At 54.9% G+C, this 27,560-nt stretch overlaps 1 protein-coding gene across 3 annotated transcripts; it reads left to right on the top strand.

Moving 5' to 3' along the window:
* The first annotated feature begins 1,735 nt into the window (after positions 1-1,735).
* Positions 1,736-26,662, top strand: CASP6 (caspase 6). 3 transcript variants are annotated; one of them, XM_061571165.1, is made up of 8 exons: positions 1,736-2,105; positions 10,958-11,017; positions 12,702-12,735; positions 22,847-22,990; positions 23,131-23,207; positions 23,942-24,117; positions 24,235-24,394; positions 24,921-26,662. In XM_061571165.1, the coding sequence occupies exons 1-8, from the start codon at positions 2,063-2,065 to the stop codon at positions 25,172-25,174; spliced, it is 948 nt and encodes a 315-aa protein (XP_061427149.1). In that variant the 5' UTR covers positions 1,736-2,062; the 3' UTR covers positions 25,175-26,662. The 3 variants fall into 3 exon arrangements, with proteins under 3 accessions (XP_061427149.1, XP_061427152.1, XP_061427151.1); XM_061571168.1 differs by lacking the exon at positions 1,736-2,105 and adding an exon at positions 8,514-8,601; XM_061571167.1 differs by lacking the exons at positions 1,736-2,105; positions 10,958-11,017 and adding an exon at positions 11,706-11,827.
* Positions 26,663-27,560: the final 898 nt, after the last annotated feature.

Here is a 27,560-nt window from a genome sequence, read left to right as displayed (position 1 = left end):
ACCACCACCAACCACCACCACGTGGCCAGTGGACGACCATAAAAAAAACACGAAAAACAAGAAACTCTTTCGTGCTGAGAGTCGCGCGGAGCTGAATTCCCAGACACAATGGGGGGGGGGCTGATGGGCCAGGCTGTGATGGGGGGGGGGCTGATGGGCCTGGCTGTGATGGGGGGGGGCTGATGGGCCAGGCTGTGATGGGGGGGGGGGGCTGATGGGCCAGGCTGTGATGGGGTGGGGGCTGATGGGCCAGGCTGTGATGGGGGGGGGGGCTGATGGGCCAGGCTGTGATGGGGGGGGCTGATGGGCCAGGCTGTGATGGGGGGGGGCTGATGGGCCAGGCTGTGATGGGGAGGGGGCTGATGTCGTGTTGTGTTCTCATGATCTGTGATGTTCACTCCCTCATCCGCCCCACCCTCTCATCTTCCCCCCCCGCCCCCATTCATTACCCCCGCCCCCCTCACTCCCTCCTTCCTCACCCCGAGTCGCACCCTCACGCCTCCCCCACTCACGCGCCCCCCTCTCGTCTGTCGCTCCCCCTCCTCCCCCCACCACGCCTGCCATGGGGGTTAGGCGAACGCCCTCACCAATTCCTCCTCCCCTCTCCCACCACCCCCCCACCAACTTCTCCCCCCCTCCTCCCCCCACCACATCCCCCCCTCCTCCCCCCCACCAACTTCTCCCTCCCCTCCTACCCCCCACCAACTTCTCCCCCCCTCCTCCCCCCACCACATCCCCCCCTCCTCCCCCCCACCAACTTCTCCCCCCCCTCCTCCCCCCCACCAACTTCTACCCCCCCTCCTACCCCCCACCAACTTCTCCCCCCCTCCTCCCCCCCACCAACTTCTCCCCCCCCCCTCCTACCCCCCACCAACTTCCCCCCCCCTCCTCCCCCCCACCAACTTCTCCCCCCCCCCTCCTACCCCCCACCAACTCCCCCCCCCTCCTACCCCCCACCAACTTCCCCCCCCCTCCTCCCCACCAACTTCCCCCCCCCTCCTCCCCCCAACTTCTCCCCCCCCAACTTCTCCCCCCCTCCTCCCCCCCACCAACTCCCCCCCCCCCCTCCTACCCCCCACCAACTTCTCCCCCCCTCCTCCCCCCTCCTCCCCCCCACCAACTTCTCCCCCCCCTCCTCCCCCCCACCAACTTCTACCCCCCCCTCCTACCCCCCACCAACTTCTCCCCCCCTCCTCCCCCCACCAACTCCCCCCCCTCCTCCCCCCCACCAACTTCTCCCCCCCTCCTACCCCCCACCAACTTCCCCCCCCTCCTCCCCCCCACCAACTTCTCCCCCTCCCCTCCTCCCCCCCACCAACTCCCCCCCCCTCCTCCCCCCCACCAACTTCTCCCCCCCCCTCCTACCCCCCACCAACTTCCCCCCCCCTCCTCCCCCCCACCAACTTCTCCCCCCCCCTCCTCCCCACCAACTTCTCCCCCCCCTCCCCCCAACTTCTCCCCCCCCAACTTCTCCCCCCCACCAACTCCCCCCCCCCTCCTCCCCCCCCCCCCACCAACTTCTCCCCCCCCCTCCTCCCCCCCACCAACTTCTCCCCCCCCCTCCTCCCCCCCCCCCAACTTCTCCCCCCCCTCCTCCCCCCCCCCCAACTTCTCCCCCCAATCCTCCCCCCACCACGCCCTGCATCACCGCACGGGGCCCCCTCTGAATCTCGAAGCGAGAGCACCCGGTGACGTCACAGGAGGCTGAACGTCGTCTGAGAATCTCGGGGCGCGCGACGCGGAAGTCTTCGAGGGACCTCCCAGAGACTCCTCGCTGCTGCTGCTCCTCGCTGCTCCTCGCTCGGGAGGAGGGAGAATCTCGGAGCTCCGTGGGGGAATCTGCCGCACGTGGAGCTCTGCACCAGCCAGGGGTTTGTTGCAAGATTCCTCGCCACGCCGTCCAAGACCCCGCGAACTCCATCTGCCGAGCGAGGGAGGTGGTGGGACCGCGACCCTCCCTAACCCCAGCGCCCCGCGCAGAGATCGGACATCACTCCCCCCCATCCTCCACCACCCGCTGCGTCTTGTCAGCTCGCTCCACGGCTGTCCAACCACCCGGGGCATGGAGTGGGAAGAGGTGAAGAAGAGGAAGATGATCGATGACGGTACGAAGGGCGTGAGAGCGGGAGAGTGAGAGGGTGATAGGGTGGGAGAGTGAGTGAGTGGGAGAGTGAGAGAGTGGGAGAGTGAGAGGGTGGGAGGGTGGGAGAGTGAGTGAGTGGGAGAGTGAGTGAGTGAGTGGGAGAGTGAGAGAGTGAGAGAGTGGGAGAGTGAGAGGGTGGGAGAGTGAGAGGGTGGGAGGGTGGGAGAGTGAGTGAGTGGGAGAGTGAGTGAGTGAGTGGGAGAGTGAGTGAGTGAGTGGGAGAGTGAGTGAGTGAGTGGGAGAGTGAGCGAGTGAGAGAGTGGGAGAGTGAGTGAGTGAGTGGGAGAGTGAGTGAGTGAGTGGGAGAGTGAGTGAGTGGGAGAGTGAGTGAGTGGGAGAGTGAGTGAGTGGGAGAGTGAGTGAGTGGGAGAGTGAGTGAGTGGGAGAGTGAGTGAGTGGGAGAGTGAGTGAGTGAGTGGGAGAGTGAGTGAGTGAGTGGGAGAGTGAGAGAGTGAGAGAGTGAGTGAGTGAGTGGGAGAGTGAGTGAGTGAGTGGGAGAGTGAGAGAGTGAGAGAGTGAGAGAGTGGGAGAGTGAGTGAAAGAGTGGGAGAGTGGGAGAGTGAGTGAAAGAGTGGGAGAGTGAGAGAGTGAGTGGGAGAGTGAGAGAGTGGGAGAGTGAGTGAGTGAGTGGGAGAGTGAGTGAGTGAGTGGGAGAGTGAGAGAGTGGGAGAGTGAGTGAGTGAGTGGGAGAATGAGAGAGTGAGTGAGTGAGTGGGAGAGTGAGTGAAAGAGTGGGAGAGTGAGAGAGTGAGTGGGAGAGTGAGAGAGTGAGTGAGTGAGTGGGAGAGTGAGAGAGTGAGTGAGTGAGTGGGAGAGTGAGAGAGTGAGTGAGTGAGTGGGAGAGTGAGAGAGTGAGTGGGAGAATGAGAGAGTGAGTGAGTGAGTGGGAGAGTGAGTGAAAGAGTGGGAGAGTGAGAGAGTGAGTGGGAGAGTAGGTGGGAGAGTGAGAGAGTGAGAGAGTGGGAGAGTGAGAGAGTGAGTGGGAGAGTAGGTGGGAGAGTGAGAGAGTGGGAGAGTGGGAGAGTGAGAGAATGAGTGGGAGAATGAGAGAGTGGGAGAATGAGTGATTGGGAGAATGAGTGAGCGGGAGAATGGGAGAGTGAGTGGGAGAGTGAGAGAGTAGAAGAGTGGGAACGAGAGAGTGAGATTAAGAGTGGGATCGTGAGGGGGAGAGTGTGAGAATGAGAGAGTGAGAGAGTGTGAGAGTGGGATCGTGAGTGGGATTGAGAGTGAGTGAGAGAGTGGGAGAATGAGAGAGTGAGTGGGAACCAGAGTGAAAGAGTGGAAGAGTGCGAACGAGATGGTGGGATCGTAAGTGGGAGGGGAGGGAGGGGGAGGGGCTGTGATATGACAGCAGCAGGAATAACAAAGCTGAGGGGTGGAGTGGTGGTGCAGTGGTTAGCGCAATGCGCGACCAACCCGACCACCCGAGTTCGATTCCTGCTCAGGGCTAAAGTTAGTGGCGTATACTCTACATACTGTACATATTGTATATGAACTGTACATATTGCACATGAATCAAACACGGGGCTTCCCCTCCCTGACTCGCTCGGACCAGGGTGGTGAAGTATGGTCATTGGATGGTAGTTAAGACGAGCATTTCCCTTTGTTTTTACATTACACGGATACAAACATTGCCTAATTGGCACACGTAGTTGTGTGTTTACATACGAGTTGCAAGTCACCATATGCTGCAATTACATTACCCATAGACTAACACTGCCCATAGGCTAACACTACCCATAGACTAACACTGCCCATAGACTAACACTGCCCATAGACTAACACTGCCCATAGACTAACACTACCCATAGACTAACACTGCCCTTAGACTAACACTGCCCATAGACTAACACTGCCCATAGACTAACACTACCCATAGACTAACACTACCCATAGACTAACACTGCCCATAGGCTAACACTACCCATAGACTAACACTGCCCATAGACTAACACTGCCCATAGACTAACACTGCCCATAGACTAACACTGCCCATAGACTAACACTGCCCATAGACTAACACTACCCATAGACTAACACTGCCCATAGGCTAACACTACCCATAGACTAACACTACCCATAGACTAACACTACCCATAGACTAACACTGCCCATAGACTAACACTGCCCATAGACTAACACTACCCATAGACTAACACTGCCCATAGACTAACACTGCCCATAGACTAACACTGCCCATAGACTCAACACTACCCATAGACTAACACTGCCCATAGACTAACACTGCCCATAGACTAACACTGCCCATACACTAACATTGCCCATAGACTAACACTGCCCATACACTAACATTGTCCATAAACGTACATTGCCCATAGACTTACATTGCCCATAAACTTATATTGCCCATAGCCTCACATAGCCCAATTGACATGTGGCCTCTTGTTTTATAGCGAGCACGGTCTCCACCCTTGATCCGTTTCGTGTCTCTGTAACTTCACAGCGACGACGATCGGTCGAAACAAACAAAAAATTAACCCGTAAAAACAAAGTTTTCCACTCTAAATCCTTTATATGCGTGGCGGCTAGAGTCCTCTCGTCCTCTGGCTTGAGATGGCTGCCACCTATGAGTCAGATGAATGCCTGCCACCATTAAGCAATTGGTAAATAAATATAATTTATTTTTTCCTAAAAAGTGTAAAATTTTGGAGAAAAAAATTCACGAAAATACATTGTCACGCACAACGAGTATGTGTGCAAAATGTCAGCTCGATTGGATCACGGGAAGTGGGGTAAAACACGACCGAAAGATTTGCACGGTCGTAAGCAAGCAAGCAAGTGAACTTAATATAAAGGATTTAAAAACACAAAACGGCTCTGCTCGAGCCGGACTCAGGCGGGGATTTTATTTTCGTGCAATATTTTCGATTCCTCGCGATGATGATGAAGACGACGACGACGACTCGATTGTTTTTGGAGCTCCCATTATTCTATTCTCGCTTCCACCGCTCTCGCCTTCAGTTATCCGTTTCGCGTTTGCTTCTTGTGAAAGCCTCGATGACTCCGTGCCACTCTCTCGCTGCTGATACCCGTGTCGTTATCCTACTAGAGGCGGATTGGATTGGATCGCGTTCATATAAATGTGTCGTTAAACCTGCCATCACCCGACACATTTACATTTACGCGATTTACCCCCCCCCCCCCCCCAAAAAAAACCCCCTCTATTTTGGTCGCGAAAGGCTGCGTGTCAAATTCTTGTTTTTATTATCACCTCGGCTAAACAAACACGACAAATAGTCGTGAGCCTTGAACTTCCACATTCCTATGACGGGGCGGGGGGGGGGGGAGTTAGTTTATCCATAACACGAACCACTGCTGACTTACCACAAAGTGGTGCCGTTGTATCGACCCCGGAGTGGTGATGGTGATGATGGGCGGCTAGGGCGGTCTAATAATTCTCATTTTGACGGCTAATTGGATTCCTGGCCACGGCCAACATCATTGACCGTCGTGGTGAAGTATGGTCAAACAAGCACCATGACCAAACCCCCAGCGTGGGGAGGCATTTATCCAGCAAAAATGCGAAATATTTATTTTTGTGTTACGAAGAACATCAACATTCTACAAATGCTCCGCTTTGTTTTCGTGCGCGTGTGTGTTTAGAGGTCGCGTCAATTCGAGATTTCTTCTCGTGTGACAATGTTTCATTTAGCGAATTCAAAGTCCCTAAGCCAAGCGGTTGCTTCCGTTCTCCGCTGTGTTGAGGATGATTCGGATCGGGCAGACTTCTAGGATGTTTGGAGCATGGCTTGTTGCACCCCACCATGGCACGTGTCGCGACTCGCTCGCTCTTATGCCCCATCGGTGGAGGGTGGCGAGGAATGGGCCTGTGAGCAGTTCCGAACCTGTTGAGGGTGGACCACTCCTTTCTGTAGAGGTTGAAACCAGCGGGGGGGGGGGAGTAACGAGACACTTGTTTGCCAGGTCTGGCGACTCCCATTCTTGTGCCACGGATGAGATTTGTGTTAAAGTCGTGTGTGTGTGAGTGGGTGGGACGGTCGTGAATCAACGCCCTGCCCAGTCCCATCGCGGCTCCTGAGCTCTGGGTATCATTTCGGCGATACGATTTCACAATTTTTCATATCGGGGTTTTCTGCTTTGATGGACTTGATATATTTAAAAAAACGGCCCAGCGGTTGAGCGCTTCGCAGCTGCGTGCAGAGATTCGCGGTTCGACCCCAGCAGGCCGCCCCGCTCAATATCGCGAGTGTATTCATCATCCCGCGCCTCCGATTAGCACCGTTAGCTACGTATTGTGCGAAAAAAGTTCGACATACGTACACCACCTATGCTCTACTGAATGTCCAAATCCGCTCAAGGCTCCCGTAAAGCAACGATTTCCTTGTAGCCACCTCCACTCGGAATCCCGCCTCTCACCCGCCAACCCCGCTGTGACTACAGACGCTGCTCCTCCTCCTCTTCCACGCAAGTTACTTCCTCCTCTCATCTCCCTCTCTTCCCCTCTCATCGTCATCATCATCATCGTCTCCACCCTCTCATCATCCTCCTCGAGATCTTGGTCATTCCTTCCCCCCCACACTGCCACCTTCCCGCACGTCTGCATCTTGAGCAGACGCGTTTGCATCTTGAGCAGACGCGTTTGCATCTTGAGCAGACGCGTCTGCATCTTGAGCAGACGCGTCTGCATCTTGAGCAGACGCGTTTGCATCTTGAGCAGACGCGTTTGCATCCTGAGCAGACGCGTTTGCATCCTGAGCAGACGCGTTTGCATCCTGAGCAGACGCGTTTGCATCCTGAGCAGACGCGTTTGCATCCTGAGCAGACGCGTTTGCATCCTGAGCAGACGCGTTTGCATCCTGAGCAGACGCGTTTGCATCCTGAGCAGACGCGTTTGCATCCTGAGCAGACGCGTTTGCATCCTGAGCAGACGCGTTTGCATCCTGAGCAGACGCGTTTGCATCCTGAGCAGACGCGTTTGCATCCTGAGCAGACGCGTTTGCATCCTGAGCAGACGCGTCTGCATCTTGAGCAGACGCGTCTGCATCTTGAGCAGACGCGTTTGCATCCTGAGCAGACGCGTCTGCATCTTGAGCAGACGCGTCTGCATCTTGAGCAGACGCGTCTGCATCTTGAGCAGACGCGTTTGCATCTTGAGCAGACGCGTTTGCATCTTGAGCAGACGCGTTTGCATCTTGAGCAGACGCGTTTGCATCTTGAGCAGACGCGTCTGCATCTTGAGCAGACGCGTCTGCATCTTGAGCAGACGCGTTTGCATCCTGAGCAGACGCGTTTGCATCCTGAGCAGACGCGTCTGCATCTTGAGCAGACGCGTCTGCATCCTGAGCAGACGCGTCTGCATCCTGAGCAGACGCGTCTGCATCTTGAGCAGACGCGTCTGCATCTTGAGCAGACGCGTCTGCATCTTGAGCAGACGCGTTTGCATCTTGAGCAGACGCGTCTGCATCTTGAGCAGACGCGTCTGCATCTTGAGCAGACGCGTTTGCATCTTGAGCAGACGCGTCTGCATCTTGAGCAGACGCGTCTGCATCTTGAGCAGACGCGTCTGCATCTTGAGCAGACGCGTCTGCATCTTGAGCAGACGCGTCTGCATCTTGAGCAGACGCGTCTGCATCTTGAGCAGACGCGTCTGCATCTTGAGCAGACGCGTCTGCATCTTGAGCAGACGCGTTTGCATCTTGAGCAGACGCGTCTGCATCTTGAGCAGACGCGTCTGCATCTTGAGCAGACGCGTCTGCATCTTGAGCAGACGCGTCTGCATCTTGAGCAGACGCGTCTGCATCTTGAGCAGACGCGTTTCCATCCTGAGCCGTGACTTCCACTTCCTCCTCCCGTTCTTTGTCCGTCTCGAGGGACTTCCGTCCCGGCCTCCATCCCCTTCTCTCTCGCGTACCGGTCCCTGCCCCCCCCCCAACCCCCCCTCGTCCATTCTCTCCGCGTCTCTATTTTTTTACGATCAGTGGAAACAAGATGCTCGGTGTATTCGGCACTTTGCTTCGTTCATGTTTCGTAAAAAATTTTTTATTATTTTAATTTTTAAACTTTATGTAAACCCCCACTTCTCGCTCACTCTCTCGCGTCTCTCATCTCTTCTTCCCGTGGTGCGCGTGTCACAGACCAAGCCGCTTTGTATATCCCTCCACTTGCCACGACCTTCAATTCTTGTTTTGTTTTGCACAATCGCATGAACGATCATTATTGGGTATGGGGGGGGGCACGTTCAACATCGGTGGGGGGCCACGTTAAACATCGATGGGGGGCCACGTTAAAATTCGATGGGGGGCCACGTTCAACATCGATGGGGGGCCACGTTCAACATGGATGGAGGGCCACGTTCAAATTCGATGGGGGGCCGCGTTCAACATCGATGGGGGGCCACGTTCAACATGGATGGGGGGCCACGTTCAACATCGAGTCGTGCGCTCTCGTGCGCCGGACGTTAAGCGCGGTGGGCGGTAGGGGGCAGTGCAGCATCACGTGTTTCACAGACGTACAGTCGGGGTCACGCGGTCAGTAAAGTTGCAACGGCAAAGAACACAACACCAACAACAAACACGATGGGAATGCAACATCGAGGAAACAATTGGCAAGTCCCTGTAAATAAATAAAAGTAGACATTGCATCAGGGCAAACATTCCTGCCGATTGCGGAACGATATATGTATGAACGATGCATTGTGTTCTTGGTTCTTTCGGTAAAGTTAAGTAGAAGGGCAATAATAAAATAATAAAATTTAAACATAATAAAATAATACAATTCTCACGACGTTTCGGCCACAACGTAAGCAGCCGTCCTCAGGTGAAGAACAAAGCTGTCGGAAAGACAGCGTCCTAATGAACACTGCTAAGCTTGGCAGCGTATTTTAAGCTGGGTGGGAGGAGGAAAGCGCCTTGACAAAGGAGTTTACATATGTTCATGGGGACGCTGTCTTTCCGACAGCTCTGTTGCTTCATCTGAGGACGGCTGCTTGCGTTGTGGCCGAAACGTCGAGAGAATTTTATTTTCTTATGTTTTATTTTTATTCTTTTATTATTTCCCTTCTACGTGACTTTACCGAAAGAACCAATAATATGAATCCCTGCAGTCACGAAAGCTTTAAATCCAAAAACGATGCATTGTGTATTTATATATTGTCACTAGAGTGCGCCTATACACAACTACCGTTACTGTATTGTGTCATCTACAGGGTGCTTTAAAAAAATCACACTTACATGTGACTATCGTTTTTAATGTAAAAAGAACGACTGTAACATGATAACAAATGCATGCTAATAGCTTCAAAAAGTCTCCACTTGTTGGCCATCGTTGTCAACGCGTGCCTGGAATCTTCTCCAGGTGGTCTCCAGCGCCCGGAAGGCGGCACATTTTTCGTGGTGTCGTTGCAAATTCTCAGAAGCGTTCACATTTGTGTTTGAAGCACCCCCGTGTATTTAACCACTGCCCTGAAGGACGTCTGGTGACCACTATTCACACCGCCAACACCACCACCACCACCACAGCACAAAGACAAAGCTCCTCCGTAATATTCTTAGGTTTTTTCGGTAAAGTCACGTAGGTAAAAAATTTAAAATGAATAAAAGTAAAATCAAATAAAAATCACGACGTTTCGGAGGCAACACAAGCCTCCGTCTTCAGGTGGAACCGTCACAGCACGATAGCTGTATCAAGTAAGATACAGCCTCCGAAACGTCGTGATTCATATTTTATTTTACTTTTATTAATTTAAATTTTTTTACCTCCGTGACTTTACCGAAAACACCTAAGAATATGAATCATTGCAGTCATGAAAGCTTCAAATCTAGAACTCCCCCGTAATGTCCTGAGCAGACCTGTTGGGGCAAGTGCCATGAGCGAACAGCACCTATGAAGGCCGGTGCAGAGCACGAGGGGGTGGGTGGCCAGCACCACGCCCGGCCGCCTTTGTCTCCCCAGTGCTGATGGTTACACACACTGCACCCGGGTTCTCGACTTAAGGTTGAGTCGACCTAGTAGAGAGGTCAAGAACGGGTTTGGATATTCGCCACTGATGTTTGCCATGGTCGGGAATCGAACTCAGGTGGCCGGGATATGAATGGGTTTTTACCCTTTCTGGCAATAAACCAGTTGTGTTGAAATGTTAAAACACCAAATTGAATTATTTTGCAAGGAATCATGTCTGCGTTAACCACATACACTTTGTGGTGAACATGCAAACAAAAAAACATGCTCTGGTAGTATATAATGCATTGTCTTTGAAACGGATTGGTCCACACCAGAGACAGCTTTCTTTAGAGCCTCGTCTCAAACGGTGTTAGACCAGAGGACGACGCCAAAAGGCGAACAGCACACAGGCAATGCCACTATCAGGACATTGAGAGCTCGGGGTGAGCAGCTACATCATGGGACCTCCATTGCCAGGATCAAAATATAAGAATAGTGTTTTGCCATTTCTGGTAATAAAACGGTGTGCGTTGAGATGTCACAACACCAAACTGAAACCTTTTGCAAGCAATCCTGTCTGCATTGACCACGCGTACTTGTGTATTCTAGATTTGAAGCTTTCGTGACTGCAAGTATTCATATTCTTGGGTTTTTTCGGTAAAGTCACGTAGTAAAAAAATTAAATTAATAAAAGTAAAATAATCTTTTTGTATTTTATTTTAATTTTACTTTCATTAATTTTTATTTTTAATTTTTACGTACTTGTGTAGGCTACGCGGAGGGGACTTTATTTCGATGGGGGGGAGTGGAAGGGGACGCGTCGGATCCCCCCCTACCCCCCCCTCCTCCTCTGCCACGTGGCTCCTCCACAGTCTCCCCTCTGTGCCACAGGCGCTGTCGCAGCGGACGTCTCGTCACCTGGAGATCACGCGGACACAGGAGTCCTGGCAGGTGAGTGGAGACGCAGGGGGGAGATGGCGCGGCCTATCTTCCTCTGTCCCCCCCCCCCCCCCACCGCATGATCACACTCAGAGATACACCACGGACACACTCACCATTACCACTAGAAACAAGCGACATTCGCCACCGAGTGGCGATGACGTCACAACAGCGCTTGTGCCAGGCTAGGTGCACTTTTGAGGCCATGTGAAGTGCAGGAGGCTCACAGGGCAGACCCAGATGTCATAGGTCGACCGACTGATATACATTGCTGCGTTTTAAACTGCACGGCGCTCCGCCCGTTGTTGTGAGCGTCGCTCCCCTGTCCTCCGTTGTTGCTGGAGGGCGACTGCCTCCAACTGCCCAGTAGCAGCAGCAGCGTCCTTCACGAGCCTCCTCCTCCTCCAGAGGCCAATCTTGACACCGCTGGTGCCGCTCTTCGGCAAGTCCACTCAGCTCCACATCCCTCCGTTAAGATTCATCTAGGCTGGCCAAACAGAACCCGTGCGTGGAATCCGGTGGCTGGGCATGCGGGCTCCGTGACCCCGGTCAAACGGAACCAAACCTCAACCCGAGAATCAACCCCACTCACCAGCACCCACCAGGAAACACAACCCAACCCCCCACCCACCACCTCCTCCTCCCCACCCACCCACCTCATCCTCTCCGCAACTCCCCCTCCCCACGCCCACACTCACCGTTGAGGAAATGGACGAAGCCTCTGTGGGTGGTAACAAAGCGACAGCGAGCGAAGGGCATGTTTGTTGATGGTCACGTGACCGAGAGGTGAGTCGCGAGACGACGCAGCGAGCTCCTGGGCAGGTGAGGCGTCTCACGATCCGCTCAACATCACAACCGTCATCATCATCAACATCACAACCACCATCAACATCACAACCACCATCAACATCACTACCACCATCATCACCATCAACATCACAATCATCATCATCACTACCACCATCAACATTACTACCACCATCATCACTACCACCACCACCATCAACATCATCATCACTACAACCATCATCACTACCACCATCATCACCATCATCAACATCACAACCACCATCCTCAACATCACTACCACCATCATTATCACTACCACCATCATCACCATCACTACCACCATCATCACCATCACCATCATCATTAACATCACTACCACCATCATCAACATCACTACCACCATCATCAACATCATCACTACCACCATCATCACCGTCATTACCACTATCATCATCAACGTCACTACCACCATCATTACCATCACTACCACCGTCATCATCAAATTCACTACCACCATCACAACCACCCATCATCAACATCACTACCACCGTCACCACAAACGTTAGCATCACTACAAATTAGCATCACCATCACCACTACCGTTGTCACCACCGTTAACATAACCACCATCAATCACCACCATCACCATCAATCATCACCACCATCATCACCATCCCCAGTTACGATCGCCATCCTCTCTATCCTCACCATCACTGAACCCAAGTGGAGTGGCGTGTTGCCACTGTGTGAAATCCCATCGCTGACGCTTGTATTACAAGACTCTCCGCTCAAGTCAACATCATTCTCACACCACCACCATCATCGCCACCATCGCCAAACCCCGTTGGAGCCACGTGGTCTCGCGTCTGCCGGATAACATCACCACTGTCTCTGTGCTCCCTTACAGACGCCGCCAACGTTAACGAAGTCGACTCAAACAGGTCAGTCTACCTGAGCACCCACCCGCATCCCACTCCCCCACCCGCATCCCACTCCCCCACCCGCATCCTTCCCCCCCACCCCCATCCCTCCCCCACCCCCCCATATCCCTCCCCCATCCCTCCCCATCTCTCCCCCCATCATCCCCCCCACCATTCCCCCCCTCCCCCCCACGATCCCCCCCCCACCACCCCCCCCATCATCCCGTCCATCATCCCCCCCCACCACCACCCCCCCCACCACCACCCCCCCCAATCTTCCCGAGACGCCCCGCGGCGTCAACACTGTGGGTGGGAGGAATGTGTCACTCGTATGCTAATGAGCATTGTACACGTCTAATGTGTACACAGTGCGTCAATTAGCATGTCATGTGTGTTATTTAGCATGTCATGTGTGAATTAGCATGTTATGTGTGTAAATTAGCATGTTATGTGTGTGAATTAGCACGTTATATGTGTAAACTAGCATGTTATGTGTGTGAATTAGCATGTTATATGTGTGAATTAGCATGTTATGTGTGTGAATTAGCATGTTATGTGTGTGAATTAGCATGTTATATGTGTAATTTAGCATGTTATATGTGTGAATTAGCATGTTCCACAGGCTTGATGGTAATTCCGTGCTGTGTTACTCTACAGTAGAACACGGTCCTTAGCTCCATGCGAGCCTGGCGCTTCTGAAGCCTGCCCACAGTTTTGCTTTGTGCAACTCTTGAACCGATGCTGCTGATGAGATGCGCTCCCGTAATGCCGTGTGGGCTGATGGGATGTGCTCAATTTTTTTTTAAACGTAGGAGAGACAAACACGGAAAGACGAGGCTTTGTTAGTGTAATGGTCAAGGTTCTCTCCGCTGAATGTAAACTAGCAACGTAAGAATTCACAGGATTGCCAAGTTGCGATTTAAAAAAGAAAAATGTGATTGTTCGCTGATCATTTTTTTTGGTTCCGACGTTCGAATCGTTTCTCGTTTGTCTCGACCCCTTCGCCGCATTCGCCCCAGACGTTCCAGACGTCCCAGTGGGCGCGCCGTGAGCTGGCGCACTTGCAGGGCTGCGCCTTTATCGTGTATTGTTAAGTAGGGCCGCGAAGGGCCATTGCCTGAAACGTCGACTCATACACTTGTTCTGTTAAGGTCACAACTCGGTGGTACTGACGAATATTGTGTTTGTTTAATTTGTTTCTAACTTCACATAAACAAGATAAAGGCACAGGCCCTGCAATTGCTCCCTTAGAGGAGCTCTCTAGAACGGCCTCGAGTGGAGGCGCCCAGGGCTGCGCATTTTTTTGTAGGTAACTAGCTGTACTACCCGGCTTCGCCCGGGACTTGTATCCACCACACCCGGCCGCCTTTGTCTCCCCAGTGGCGATGTTAATACGCCACACCAGTTACTCGTTTGAGGCTGAGTCGACCTAGGGGAGGTTCAAATAATCGTCACCGGTGGTGGCCGTGAGCGGGAATCGAACTCGGTTCGCCGGGTTCGTAGCGCAGCGTAGCGTTAACCACTACACCCACTGCTCCTCACACACCACACACGCACAGACACACACACAGACACACACACAGACACACGCAGACACACACAGACAGACACACACACAGACACACAGACAGCACGCTAACCACTACACTACCGCTCCCCACACACCACACACGCACACACACAGACACACACACAGACACACACACAGACACACAGACACAGACAGCACGCTAACCACTACACTACCGTTCCCCCTACACAACACACGCGCGCGCGTCCATAGCTACACATACACGCGCTTGCTGCAGACACACACGAATTTCAGGGTGCGTACGGCAGTAAACGACTGAAATAAGAAAGCGGCAATGCTGCGCGAGGAACGCCTTAGACCTGCAACACATTTGTGTAATGCGAGCGTAAACACACAAACACATACAAACACATACACACACATACATACACACACATACACACAAACACATACACACACATACACACACATACATACACACAGACATACACATACACACAAACACACACATACATACACACAAACACATACACAATACACACACACATACATGCAGACACACAGACATACACATAAACACATACAAAAAAACCCACATACATACACACACACATACATACACACAAACACATACACACACATACATACACACATACATACAGACACACAGACATACACATAAACACATACACACATACACATGACCCGGCTTCGCCCGGGACTTGGATCCACCACGCCCGGCCGCCTTTGTCTCCCCAGTGGCGATGTTAATACGCCACACCAGTTACTCGTTTGAGGCTGAGTCGACCTAGGGGAGGTTCAAATAATCGTCACCGGTGGTGGCCGTGAGCGGGAATCGAACTCGGTTCGCCGGGTTTGTAGCGCAGCGTAGCGTTAACCACTACACCCACCGCTCCTCACACACCACGCACGCACAGACACACACACAGACACACACACAGACACACGCAGACACACACACACAGACAGACACACACACACAGACACACAGACAGCACGCTAACCACTACACTACCGCTCCCCACACACCACACACGCACACACACAGACACACACACAGACACACACACACAGACACACACACACAGACAGCACGCTAACCACTACACTACCGTTCCCCTACACAACACACTTGCGCGCGTCCATAGGTACACATACACGCGCTTGCTGCAGACACACACGACTTTCAGGGTGCGTACGGCAGTAAACGACTGAAATAATAAAGCGGCAATGCTGCGCGAGGAACGCCTTAGACCTGCAACACATTTGTGTAATGCGAGCGTAAACACACAAACACATACAAACACATACACACACATACATACACACACATGCACACAAACACATACACACACATACACACACATACATAGACACAGACATACACATACACACAAACACATACACAATACACACACACATACACAATACACACACACATGCAGACACACAGACAGACACATAACACACATACATACACACACATACATACACAGAAACACATACACACACATACATACACACATAAATACAGACACACAGACATACACATAAACACATACACACATACACATGACCCGGCTTCGCCCGGGACTTGGATCCACCACGCCCGGCCGCCTTTGTCTCCCCAATGCCGATGTTAAAACGCCACACCAGTTACTCGTTTGAGGCTGAGTGGACGTAGGGGAGGTTCAAATAATCGTCACCGGTGGTGGCCGTGAGTGGGAATCGGCGTACGTGTTACAAATTGACTAACTTTACTTCATAACCAGGCTACAGTGTACATGATAGACTGGCAGTACACCCAGCCAGCTGAATAAGCAGGCTGCAGTCTACATAATAGATGGGCTGTACGCTAAACCAGCTTAATGACTATTTGTACAAAGAACATTTAAAGAATCGATTATAATAACCAGGCAACAGTCTACATTATAGACTGCCAGTACACCCACTCAGCTTCATAAGCAGGCTAGAGTCTACATGATAGAGTGGCAGTACGCTCACGGAGCTTAATAAGCAGGCTACAGTCTACATAATAGACTGCCAGTAGACTCAGGCAATTTAATAAGCAGGCTACAGTATACATTATAGAGTGTCAGTACGCTCACCCAGCTTAATGACTATTTGTACAGTCACCATTTAAAGAATAGATTATTGGCGCGTAGGGTTTGAAAGTAATATAAATTGCACACATTGTGTTGGGGGGGGAGTGAAGAGTACGTGAAACGTTGATGAATTTACCTCAGACTCGCGTGGTGGGTGTCGAGGCCTAGTAGCGTGCAGAGCCTCCGGCCTCGCCTAAATTTCCCACCCGGCAGAGGCAGGGTACGGGTGGCGTCCCCCCCCCCCCGCGCTACAATAATAGTGTCTAATCGCTATTATTTAATTATCTACGGAGCCTATAACAGTAATAGAACACATTGGGGTGGGAGGGGACTGAAGAGGACGTGAAACTGTCATGAATTAACGTCAGAGTCGCGTGTTAATGCGTGCGCCTATTTTAAACGGGAATTAAAAATGGCGAATGCGTCGCTAGCCGTTGCCAGGGGCAACCGCCGGACCAATCGTGTGTCGCAAATCCCTGACATTTCGTCCAATGAAACTGCGTATGGTCCGGCGACACACAGACACACAGACAAACAGACAGATTCACGATTTTATATATATAGATGGTCTGACGCAACCTTTGACATCCCCCCCTTCCACCTGAGTGAAGTGGTACAGCCTACTCGCCCACTCCTCCACTCGCCCGCCCCTCCACTCGCCCGCCCCTCCACTCGCCCGCCCCTCCACTCGCCCGCCCCTCCACTCGCCCGCCCCTCCACTCGCCCGCCCCTCCACTCGCCCGCCCCTCCACTCGCCCGCCCCTCCACTCGCCCGCCCCTCCACCCGCCCCCCCCTCCCCTCGCCCGCCCCTCCCCTCGCCCGCCCCTCCACTCGCCCGCCCCTCCACCCGCCCCCCCCCTCCACTCGCCCCCCCCCTCCACTCGCCCCCCCCCTCCACTCGCCCACCCCTCCACTCGCCCACCCCTCCACTCGCCCACCCCTCCAGTAGCCCACCCCTCCACTCGCCCACCCCTCCACTCGCCCACGCGGTTCCCTTGGCAGGGAGTGGGGTCATGACACCAGGGTGTGGTAGAGAGGGGGGGTGGTGGTGTGGGAGAGAGGGGGGGTGGTGGTGTGGGAGAGAGGGGAGCGGGTGGGCGGTGTGGGAGAGAGGGGTGGTGGTGGTGTGGGAGAGAGGGGTGGTGGTGGTGTGGGAGAGAGGGGGGGTGGTGGTGTGGGAGAGAGAGGGGGGTGGTGGTGTGGGAGAGAGGGGGATGGTGGTGTGGGAGAGAGGGGGGTGGTGGTGTGGGAGAGAGGGGGATGGTGGAGTGGGAGAGAGGGGGGTGGTGGTGTGGGAGAGAGGGGGATGGTGGTGTGGGAGAGAGGGGGGGTGGTGGTGTGGGAGAGAGGGGGGTGGTGGTGGTGGTGTGGGAGAGAGGGGGGGTGGTGGTGTGGGAGAGAGGGGGATGGTGGTGTGGGAGAGAGGGGGATGGTGGTGTGGGAGAGAGGGGGGGTGGTGGTGTGGGAGAGAGGGGGATGGTGGTGTGGGAGAGAGGGGGGTGGTGGTGTGGGAGAGAGGGGGATGGTGGAGTGGGAGAGATGGGGGATGGTGGGTGGGAGAGAGGGGGATGGTGGAGTGGGAGAGAGGGGGGTGGTGGTGTGGGAGAGAGGGGGATGGTGGAGTGGGAGAGAGGGGGGTGGTGGTGTGGGAGAGAGGGGGATGGTGGTGTGGGAGAGAGGGGGGGTGGTGGTGTGGGAGAGAGGGGGGTGGTGGTGGTGGTGTGGGAGAGAGGGGGGGTGGTGGTGTGGGAGAGAGGGGGATGGTGGAGTGGGAGAGAGGGGGGTGGTGGTGTGGGAGAGAGGGGGATGGTGGTGTGGGAGAGAGGGGGGGTGGTGGTGTGGGAGAGAGGGGGGTGGTGGTGGTGGTGTGGGAGAGAGGGGGGGGTGGTGGTGTGGGAGAGAGGGGGATGGTGGTGTGGGAGAGAGGGGGGGTGGTGGTGTGGGAGAGAGGGGGATGGTGGTGTGGGAGAGAGGGGGGTGGTGGGGTGGGAGAGAGGGGGGTGGTGGTGTGGGAGAGAGGGGGATGGTGGTGTGGAGAGAGGGGGGTGGTGGTGTGGGAGAGAGGGGGGGTGGTGGTGTGGGAGAGAGGGGGGTGGTGGTGTGGGAGAGAGGGGGGTGGTGGTGTGGGAGAAAGGGGGGTGGTGGTGTGGGAGAGAGGGGGATGGTGGTGTGGGAGAGAGGGGGATGGTGGTGTGGGAGAGAGGGGGGGTGGTGGTGTGGGAGAGAGGGGGATGGTGGAGTGGGAGAGAGGGGGGTGGTGGTGTGGGAGAGAGGGGGATGGTGGTGTGGGAGAGAGGGGGGGTGGTGGTGTGGGAGAGAGGGGGGTGGTGGTGGTGGTGTGGGAGAGAGGGGGGGTGGTGGTGTGGGAGAGAGGGGGATGGTGGTGTGGGAGAGAGGGGGATGGTGGTGGTGGTAGTGGGAGAGAGGGGGGGTGGTGGTGTGGGAGAGAGGGGGGTGGTGGTGTGGGAGAGAGGGGGATGGTGGTGTGGGAGAGAGGGGGGTGGTGGTGTGGGAGAGAGGGGGGGTGGTGGTGTGGGAGAGAGGGGGGTGGTGGTGGTGGTGTGGGAGAGAGGGGGGGTGGTGGTGTGGGAGAGAGGGGGGTGGTGGTGTGGGAGAGAGGGGGGTGGTGGTGTGGGAGAGAGGGGGGGTGGTGGTGTGGGAGAGAGGGGGGTGGTGGTGGTGGTGTGGGAGAGAGGGGGGTGGTGGTGTGGGAGAGAGGGGGTGGTGGTGTTGGAGAGAGGGGGGTGGTGGTGTGGGAGAGAGGGGGGGTGGTGGTGTGGGAGAGAGGGGGGTGGTGGTGTGGGAGAGAGGGGGGGTGGTGGTGTGGGAGAGAGGGGGGGTGGTGGTGTGGGAGAGAGGGGTGGTGGTGGTGTGGGAGAGAGGGGGGTGGTGGTGGTGGTGTGGGAGAGAGGGGGGGTGGTGGTGTGGGAGAGAGGGGTGGTGGTGGTGTGGGAGAGAGGGGGGGTAGTGGTGGTGGAGTCGGCATTATTGCTCACCGTGTTTCTGCCACTTTCGACTTCTCGCTTTACGCATTGCTGCCAAGTCGATTTGGATATCGGCCGATTTGGATTTCGGCTGCCGGTCGTTCCACTTGCGATGCCCAAAGAAGGCGCCTTCTTGGCATACCGATGGGGTTCGACTTCAATTTCGGGACCTTTCGTGCCAGTATCAAAATATAGCAATAGGTTTTACCCCTTTCTGGCAACAAAACAGTTGTGTTAAGATGTTCAAACACCAAACAATACTATTTTTTTAAATAAATCATGCCTGCATTAACCACACACGGTCCTTGCAGTGAACATGCAAACAAAAAACATGCTCTGATAATTTGATGCAGTCTTTAAAACTGATTGCTCCACACCAGAGACAGCTTTCTTTAGAGCCGAGTCTCAAACAGTGTTAGACCAGACGCCAGACAGCGAACACCCTTTTTGGCGTTAATGCAGTACGCGTGGATCCTGTCTGGTGTTTACACATCTTAACCGTTTTATTGCCAGATTGTTATATGGGTTTCGGCTCCGTCTTTTCATGTCACCACCCGTCGCATCTGTGACCTGTCCCACCCGTGCGATCGGGAGCTCAGTTCAAGAGGGGAAACGGCTGCGTCCAACGGAGTTCACCGTCGCCCTGTGGATCCCAGTTGACGGTCAACGTCCGCCAGTGTGGACCGTGACCTCCGCCCCACCCCCCGCCGTGATCCGTGGTTGAAACAAATCACTCAAGATGCCAGCCAGACTTCGTTCTTTCGGACAGATTCATCGCAGCAGATTGAAAGATGTCATTTTAGATGTTGTTATCCAACTCGGGTTTGTCTGTTCATAAGCGAGAGCGGATCAACGGTTAATTCCTCCTCCTTTGAAGGCGTGAAGAAGCCGGCGGCGGCGGTGGCGGCGGCGGGAGTGATGACGTGTGGGTCGATGGTTTTGGTATTCGTGTTCGATGGCAGTCGATGATGGTTTTGGGTTTTGCGGGTCCGCCGAATCCTTTGACGGGTGCCGTCTGCGTCGTCGGGCGGTCGCGTCGGCCACGTGCCGCCTCGTGCCGCCTCGGTCCCCATTGGGTTGATGGTCGACCATTGGCGGGGCGTGGGAGGTTGACAACCGGTGGAGGTTCGCTGTATGAGAAATGTTTAATTGTGGTTTTTGAGATGCTGGTGTATGGCAGCAAGAGCAGTTTTTTTTACACAAATGCCGTCAAAGGAGGTTTTTTGTTTGTTTTTGGCGCAACGGTCTTTATGCGCGATGGATGAATGAATGAAAAAAACCCATCTGGTGATGATGGTGGTGGTGATGATTATGACGATGATGTGGTGAATTCTGGCTGTATGGTGTTTTATCCCCACCTATCCATGCCCACCCGTGCCAACAGCGTCCCTGGATAATGAAAGCCAGGCCACCGCCGCCGCCGCTGCTGCTGATGTGACCCAGAAACTTGAAACGGGCCCAAGAGTTAGCCGCTCGCTTCACGTTTGGTCCAATATGCTGATAGACTAAACAATACGCTTGCTTTTACGATACAGTACTTTGGACTCGTGCTTGTTAAAAGTAAATTATTGCTCAATATTAGGCAGCAGGCAAACCAGCCTCGCCTATTCTGTACTCCCACACATTGCATACCACGCACTGGTATGCAGGCTTTATAGATTGTTGCCAAGTGCTGTTAGCGAGCGCCTATCAAGGCCACCACAACGCACGAGTGGGTGGTGTGGCTAGAACCACGCCCGACTGCTGCTTTTGTCTCCACAATTTGCTAATGTTTACACGCCCGGCATGACGCCCTCATTTAAGGCCGAGTCGACCTAAGGGATGCCCCAGGAAACTGTTCAGATAATCGTCGCTCGTGTTGGCCGGGAGCCAGACTAGAACTGGGGTGGCGGGGTTCGCGGCGCAGCGTGCTAACCGCTGGGCCACCACTCCTCCACTCCTCCACATACAAATGTAATGGGTTCACTTGAGAGACACACTAATTCAGGAAGCAACACGTTTTTTTCTACGACCACAACGGGGTAACTACATAACCAGTAACCACGACGGGATAACTACATAACCGGTAACCACAACGGGGTAACTATATAAACGGGTCAGGTGAGTCGGCACACTGCCTGACCCACAATGCCGAGCAGGAAGACCGGAAACCGAGGGTTCCATTCCAGCAGACAGCCCCAATGGGACCCCGGGACCTCCCTTTTATGCCCCCCAGCGTGGCCTGGCTCCACCCTCGGCCACGCCCCCTTCTGGAACTCACCAGAAGGTTCTGGGCCCAACACCACGTGTCCCTTTGGCCCACATCCTTACCCTGTCCTGTCACGTGCCCTTGCCAGCCAACCGGGCTGCTACGTCCTCAGATGCATCCCCTCTCTGCCAGCCACCAGAACCATGCCCCCTAGGGACCCTGTCCATGACAAAACGTACTGTGCTGGCAGAGAGGGCCACTACACTCACAGTTCCCCTGTATCCGTAACTGGCGCTAGGCACCGTTGTAACCCATTATATGTCACTACACAAAGATCCCCCGTATATTTCTAGATTTGAAGCTTTCGTGACTGCAAGGATTCGTATTCTTAGGTTTTTTCGGTAAAGTCACGTAGGTAAAACATCAAAATTTTGATGTTTTACAAAAATTTTGATGTTTTACCTACGTGACTTTACCGAAAAACCTAAGAATATCCCCCGTATAGCCTTAATGAACCGTTGGGGTAAGTGCTGTTAGCGAGCACCTATGAAGGCCGGCACGGTACACGAGGGGGTGGGTGGCCAGCACCACGCCCGGCTGCCTTTATCTCCCCAGTGACGATGTTTACACACCGCACCAGGTACTCATTTGAGGCCGAGTCGACCTGTTCAGATAATCGTCACTGGTGTTGGCCGTGAGCGAGAAATCGAACTCGAATCACCGGGTGCATAGCGTAGCGCGATAACCGCTACACCCACCGCTCCCGACTCCCCCACATACGGTCACGTACACACACACACTCGTCGGCCTACAGACGCTCACATACACGCCAACAAAGATAAACACACATGCACACCCACACAAAGGCGCACGTGTGCGCGTTGCACAACCACCCCGCTTCCGCTTTCCCGGATGTTCATCCCTGCCACTCGTCCAACCGGTCTGGTGGGTGATCGGCACCACCTGGACCGCCACATTCTACGGGCAGTGTACACCACAATAAAGACAAAGATTCCCAGTATAGCCTACAACGTAGCACCTTTTAAGGCCAACACGGTACACGAGGTTGTGGTTGGCCGTGAGCGGGAATCGAACTCGGGCCACTGGGTTCGTAGCGCAGCGCGCTAACCGCTGCACCACCGCTCCCCACACACACAGACACACCACACATATACGCGCGCACACCAACCTGGCAGGACTCTCCTGACAAAGAATCTCGAGTCTCCGTGCGGCTGTGCTGGGTAATCGAGCAGACTCGTAATGATACCGAAATGAATAATCCGTGTTGTCTCTGTGACGCAGCATTATGGACCCTCAACTGGAGTACAACATGAACCATGCATCTCGGGGGCTGGCGCTGATCTTCAACCACGAGGAATTCCACTGGACCCTGCGTCTGAACAAGCGCCGTGGCACGCAGGCCGACTCCAACAACCTCGAGCGCAGGCGAGTGCACCCCCACCCCCCACCCCCCCCCCAATGTTGCGATTAGTTGACATGCTGCGTTGAGTGACGCGACTGACCGTGAGCGGTTGACGTGCTGGACTGGTGTGGAGTGTTTGACCCCTGACCCTCGCTGTGTCCAGGCTGCGTAATCTGGGGTTCACGGTGCACGTCCACAAAGACATCTGCACCACGGAGTTCCACCAGGTCATCCTTCAGGGTGAGCTCTCTGACCGCCCCCCCCACCCCCCGCTCTCATAGGTGATGTTAATAGGTCAAGAGGTCATCGTGGCCAATTCTCTTGATAGCGTCAAGCTGTACTCCCTCATGCTAGATCCCCGACCTTCAAGACCCACTCTTAAAGCCTGTCCTTCCACGTGTCTGTCCATCCCTATCCCCGTCCGTCTGTTTTTTCTCCATCCATCCGTCTGACTTAGATTTTTGTCCGCACATCCGTCTGTCTCTCTCTCTTCGTCCATGCATGTGTCTGTCCGACAGTCTGTTTGACTGTCTGCCCGTGGATATCTCCATTTGCGCATCATCCATCTACCCATACATCTGACCGTCTTTCCACGTGGCTGCCTCTCCTTGGGCCCATCTGCCCCTCTGTCTGTCTGTTCATTAGTCCGATTGTCTACTGCCTGCCCCTCTGTCTGTCCATCTAACTGCCTCTCCGTCTGTCTCTCCGTGCATCTGGCCGTGTGTCTGCATGTCCGTGTGGCCACGTGTCCGTTTGTCTGTGTCCGTGTGCCCGTGTCTGCGTGTCCATGTGCCTGCATATCCGTGTTCCCCTGTGCCCACGTGTTTGCGTGCCCACGTGTTTGCGTGCCCACGTGTTTGCGTGCCCACGTGTTTGCGTGCCCATGGTTACGTGTCCATGTTTACGTGTGCCCACGTGTTTGTGTGCTCATGCCCCCATGTACCCATACCCATCCTCATGCCCGCCCGCGCCAGCTGCCAAGGCGGACCATTCGAGCTTTGACTGCTTCGTGTGCGCGGTGTTCACGCACGGCGAGCCCGGCACGCTCTACACCAAGGACGGCCTCGTCAAAACCAACGACATCCTGGAGCAGTTCCGCGGCACGGTGTGCCCCTCGCTCGTCGGCAAGCCCAAGATCTTCATCTTCCAGGTGCGGACACGCGTGTGGCGTGCGTACGTGTGTGAAGTATGTACGCGTGTGGCGTGTGTACACGTGTGGCGTGCGTACGCGTGTGACGTGCGTACACGTGCGTGCGTCCGTGTGCAGGCGTGCCGCGGGGACAAGCACGATGAGCCGGTGCTGGTGGAGACGGACGCGGTGGACCACTACCTGGTGCCCGAGGAGAACGTGGTGGTGGCCGACGCCGGCATCGCCCCCACGCTGCCCTCCGCAGCGGACTTCCTGCTCTGCTACTCCGTGGCCGAAGGTGCGTGAGGGTGGCGGCGGTGACGGTGGTGATGGTGATGGTGGCGGTGATTGTGGCGGTGATGGTGGCGGTGACGGTGGCGGTGGCGGTGACGGTGGAGGTGACGGTGGTCGTGGTGATGTTGATGGTGATTGTGCTCGTGCTGGTGATAGTGATGGCGACAGTGATGGTGGTAGTGATGACCATAATGAAGATGAAACACATGATGACCATGAGAATGATGGCGATAATATCAGTGACCACAACAGCGACAACAATGTCCTGTTCCTCCCCACCCCACGGTTGCCCACCCGCTCTGTCCCTCCGCGACTCTCTCTCACTGTCTATCTTTCCGCGACTCTCTTTCTCTGTCTCTCTCTCCATCACTCTCTCTGTCTCTCCCTCCGTGACTCTCTCTGTCTGTCTTACTGCAACTCTCTCTCTCTGTCTGTCTCTCCACCACTCTCTCTGTCTTTCCGTGACTCTCTCTCTCTCGCTCACTCTGCCTCACCGCAACTCTCTCTCTCGCCCGCCCGCCCCGCGGCAGGCTACTACTCTCACCGCGAGACGGTGAACGGCTCGTGGTACATCCAGGACCTGGTGACGGCGCTGGAGCGCCACGGCTCGGAGCTGGAGCTGCTGGAGCTGCTGACGCTCGTCAACCGCATGGTGGCCGCGCGCTGCGTCGACCGCTCCAACGACATCAAATCGCTGGGCAAGAAGCAGGTGCCCTGCTTCCTGTCCATGCTGACCCGCAAGCTCTACTTCCGGGTCAAGCAGCCGACCAATCAGATCGCCTAAACAAGCGGGCGGCAGCGGCCGTAGCGGGAAGACCCCGGCACACGCCGGGCGGGCGACCCGGGGCGGCGCCGGGTGACTTGTACGGCGCAGCGGACGGGAGGCCACCGGAAAGTCGAGCTGCGACGGCCGACAAGGCGCCCCGACTCACCGGAGCCGCAGGCCGACCGGTGGGGGGCGGGGGGGGGTTGCCGCCTGTGTCTAGGTGTGAGGAGGTAGACGTCGACCCGTGGTGGTGGGGGGGGGTGGCGGGGGGGGGGTAAGGAAATCTGTAAGAAGTTTTCTCGGGAGCAGTCTGGGTTTTTTTGTGTCGCTTGGGAAATGATTGTCACGACGATGAGAGCAGGAGTAGGAACGCCGCAACACTCCAGACGGCACTAACCTTGTAGCTACGCAAGCCCGCAGGCTGTGTGCCGGAGGCTGTGTGCCGGAGGCTGTACGGCGACGAGTTTGCAATTTCATTTAACGAGAAGTGAAAATAAAAAGCCTCTAAGATTCCGGTGGAGCGACACCGTCGCCGCACGGCGTCGCCATGGCGAGCGTTGCTGCGGCTTTTTAACCAGCAACTGCATCGCCAAACTAAAACTGGCCGAGTGACCGGCTCAACCGTTCGCCAAGATCAACGGGGTGAGCGGCAGCGAGATCAGCGGGCTGTTTTGCCCAACCAACCACGGGGAATCCAGTTGACGGGAGACGGACCAGCTGACCGTTCACCGGGGCACGGTGCCCCCCAAATAGATATATACATATTTGGGGGGCACTGCACCTCATTAATTTTCGCACGTATCCTCGGGGTTATGGGGACATGGTTTAAGGGCTTCTGGTTATGTCTAAGGGACAGGGTTTAGGGATAGTTTTGTTACTGGTTACGCATTAGGGGTTAGGGATAGGGTTACAGGCTTGGTATTAGGGATAGGATTGAGGGTCAGGGGTCAGGCATTCGGGATTTATGTATGTTGAACTTCTTTCACACCGTACGTAGCCAGCCATGCTAATCGGAGGGGTTAAGAGTAGAGAGTAGCAGTGAGACATTACAGATAGGGTTTAAGGCTCGCGATAAGGCTAGGGGTTAGGCCTTGAGATCGGAGTTAGGTTTAGGGGCTATGGTTTAGGGTTAGACCCGACGTTCGCTCGAGGCCAAACAGAGAAATCATTTCACAAGAGCTTTTACAAAGGTTCTTATTGAAATTACACGGACGGGAGACAAATAAGCAACGAGACAGCTTGCTCGGCTATAAAAACACGAGGCTTTGAAAACATTGTCGAGGGAGCACCGACGGTCAGAGCGATGCGCGCTCCGGGTTGGTGGCGAGGGGGGGGGCGGCGATCGCGCGTAACGAAACGAAACATCGCGGGACGTAATGCACTTACGTCAAACTTATTTCGCCACCGTACGTAGCCAACCACGCTAATGGTAGTGCGGCTCTTTAGCTTAGGGAACCTGCCCCCACCCTCACCCCCACCCTCGCCCCCACCCTCGCCCCCACCCTCGCCCCCACCCCTACCCCCTGCCCCCGCCCCCACCCCCCGCCCCCACCCCCACATCCACCCACGCCCCCACCCCCGCCCCCACCCCTGCCCCCACCCCCACTCCCACCCCCGCCCCCACCCCCCCCCCCTGCCCCCGCCCCCACCCCCGCCCCTACCCCCACCCCCGCCCCCCCCCACCTTCAGATACACTCCACGCTGGGGTCGCGACACCCCCCCCCCCCCCCCCGTTGCTCGAGTCACAGTGGAGCAGAGGAATCCGCTCGCCCGCGCCGGACTCCAACCGAGGGTCTCAACGGTGCGGGCTCAGCGTCTCTGTGAGCCGCCCGTCCGTCCGTCGCCCCCCCACGCGTTACTCTGATTGGTTAATATTTGTTTACGTGTTTGTGTGTATGTGTGTGTGTAACTGGTCTTGATGGGTCTTAGTTGAGAATTTAAACCCGTGCCCTGCTTCCTTCTGAACTGGACATCTGTGAAAAAAAACTTAATAGCTCACTGGATTTCTCCAGGATAAATAAAGATTCAGATTCTGGTCCAAGCCTTGGTAACTAACAAAGTATTTTGTCCACACCATTGGAACCTCCTTTGCCAGTAGCAAAATGTGATAATTGTTTTTTTACCCTTTTATCTGGCAACAAAACTGACACCTTTTTTAAATGCTTACCCCGAGCTCTCATACTCTGATGGTGCATTATTTTTGAGTTGTGCGCCTTTTGGTGTCATCTGGTCCAACACCAGAAAAGCTGTCTCGGGTGTGGACCAATCAATTTCAAGGACAGTGCATATATTATCAGAGTTGTGTTTTTTGTTTGCATTCCGATCACAGATATTGTGGTCAATGCAAACATGACTCCTTGTAAAAAAGTTGTCAGTTTTGTTGCCAGATAAAAGGGTAAAAAAA

This window comes from Lethenteron reissneri, chromosome 47, assembly GCF_015708825.2.
Source record: "Lethenteron reissneri isolate LAM-NWPU_2019-01 chromosome 47, ASM1570882v1, whole genome shotgun sequence".
NCBI classification, from domain to species: Eukaryota; Metazoa; Chordata; class Hyperoartia; order Petromyzontiformes; family Petromyzontidae; genus Lethenteron; species Lethenteron reissneri.
The sequence above is the reverse complement of the archived record's forward strand: the minus strand, read 5'-3'. Positions and strand labels throughout refer to the sequence as shown.

Excerpts from the sequence above, each read along its gene's own strand:
- CASP6 (XM_061571168.1), top strand. The coding sequence starts at position 8,514 with ATGGGGGGCCACGTTCAACATGGATGGGGGGCCACGTTCAACATCGAG. Across the intron at positions 11,018-12,701 it reads GGACACAGGAGTCCTGGCAG|ACGCCGCCAACGTTAACGAA; the intron begins GTGAGTGGAGAC and ends GCTCCCTTACAG. Across the intron at positions 24,118-24,234 it reads CCAAGATCTTCATCTTCCAG|GCGTGCCGCGGGGACAAGCA; the intron begins GTGCGGACACGC and ends GTCCGTGTGCAG.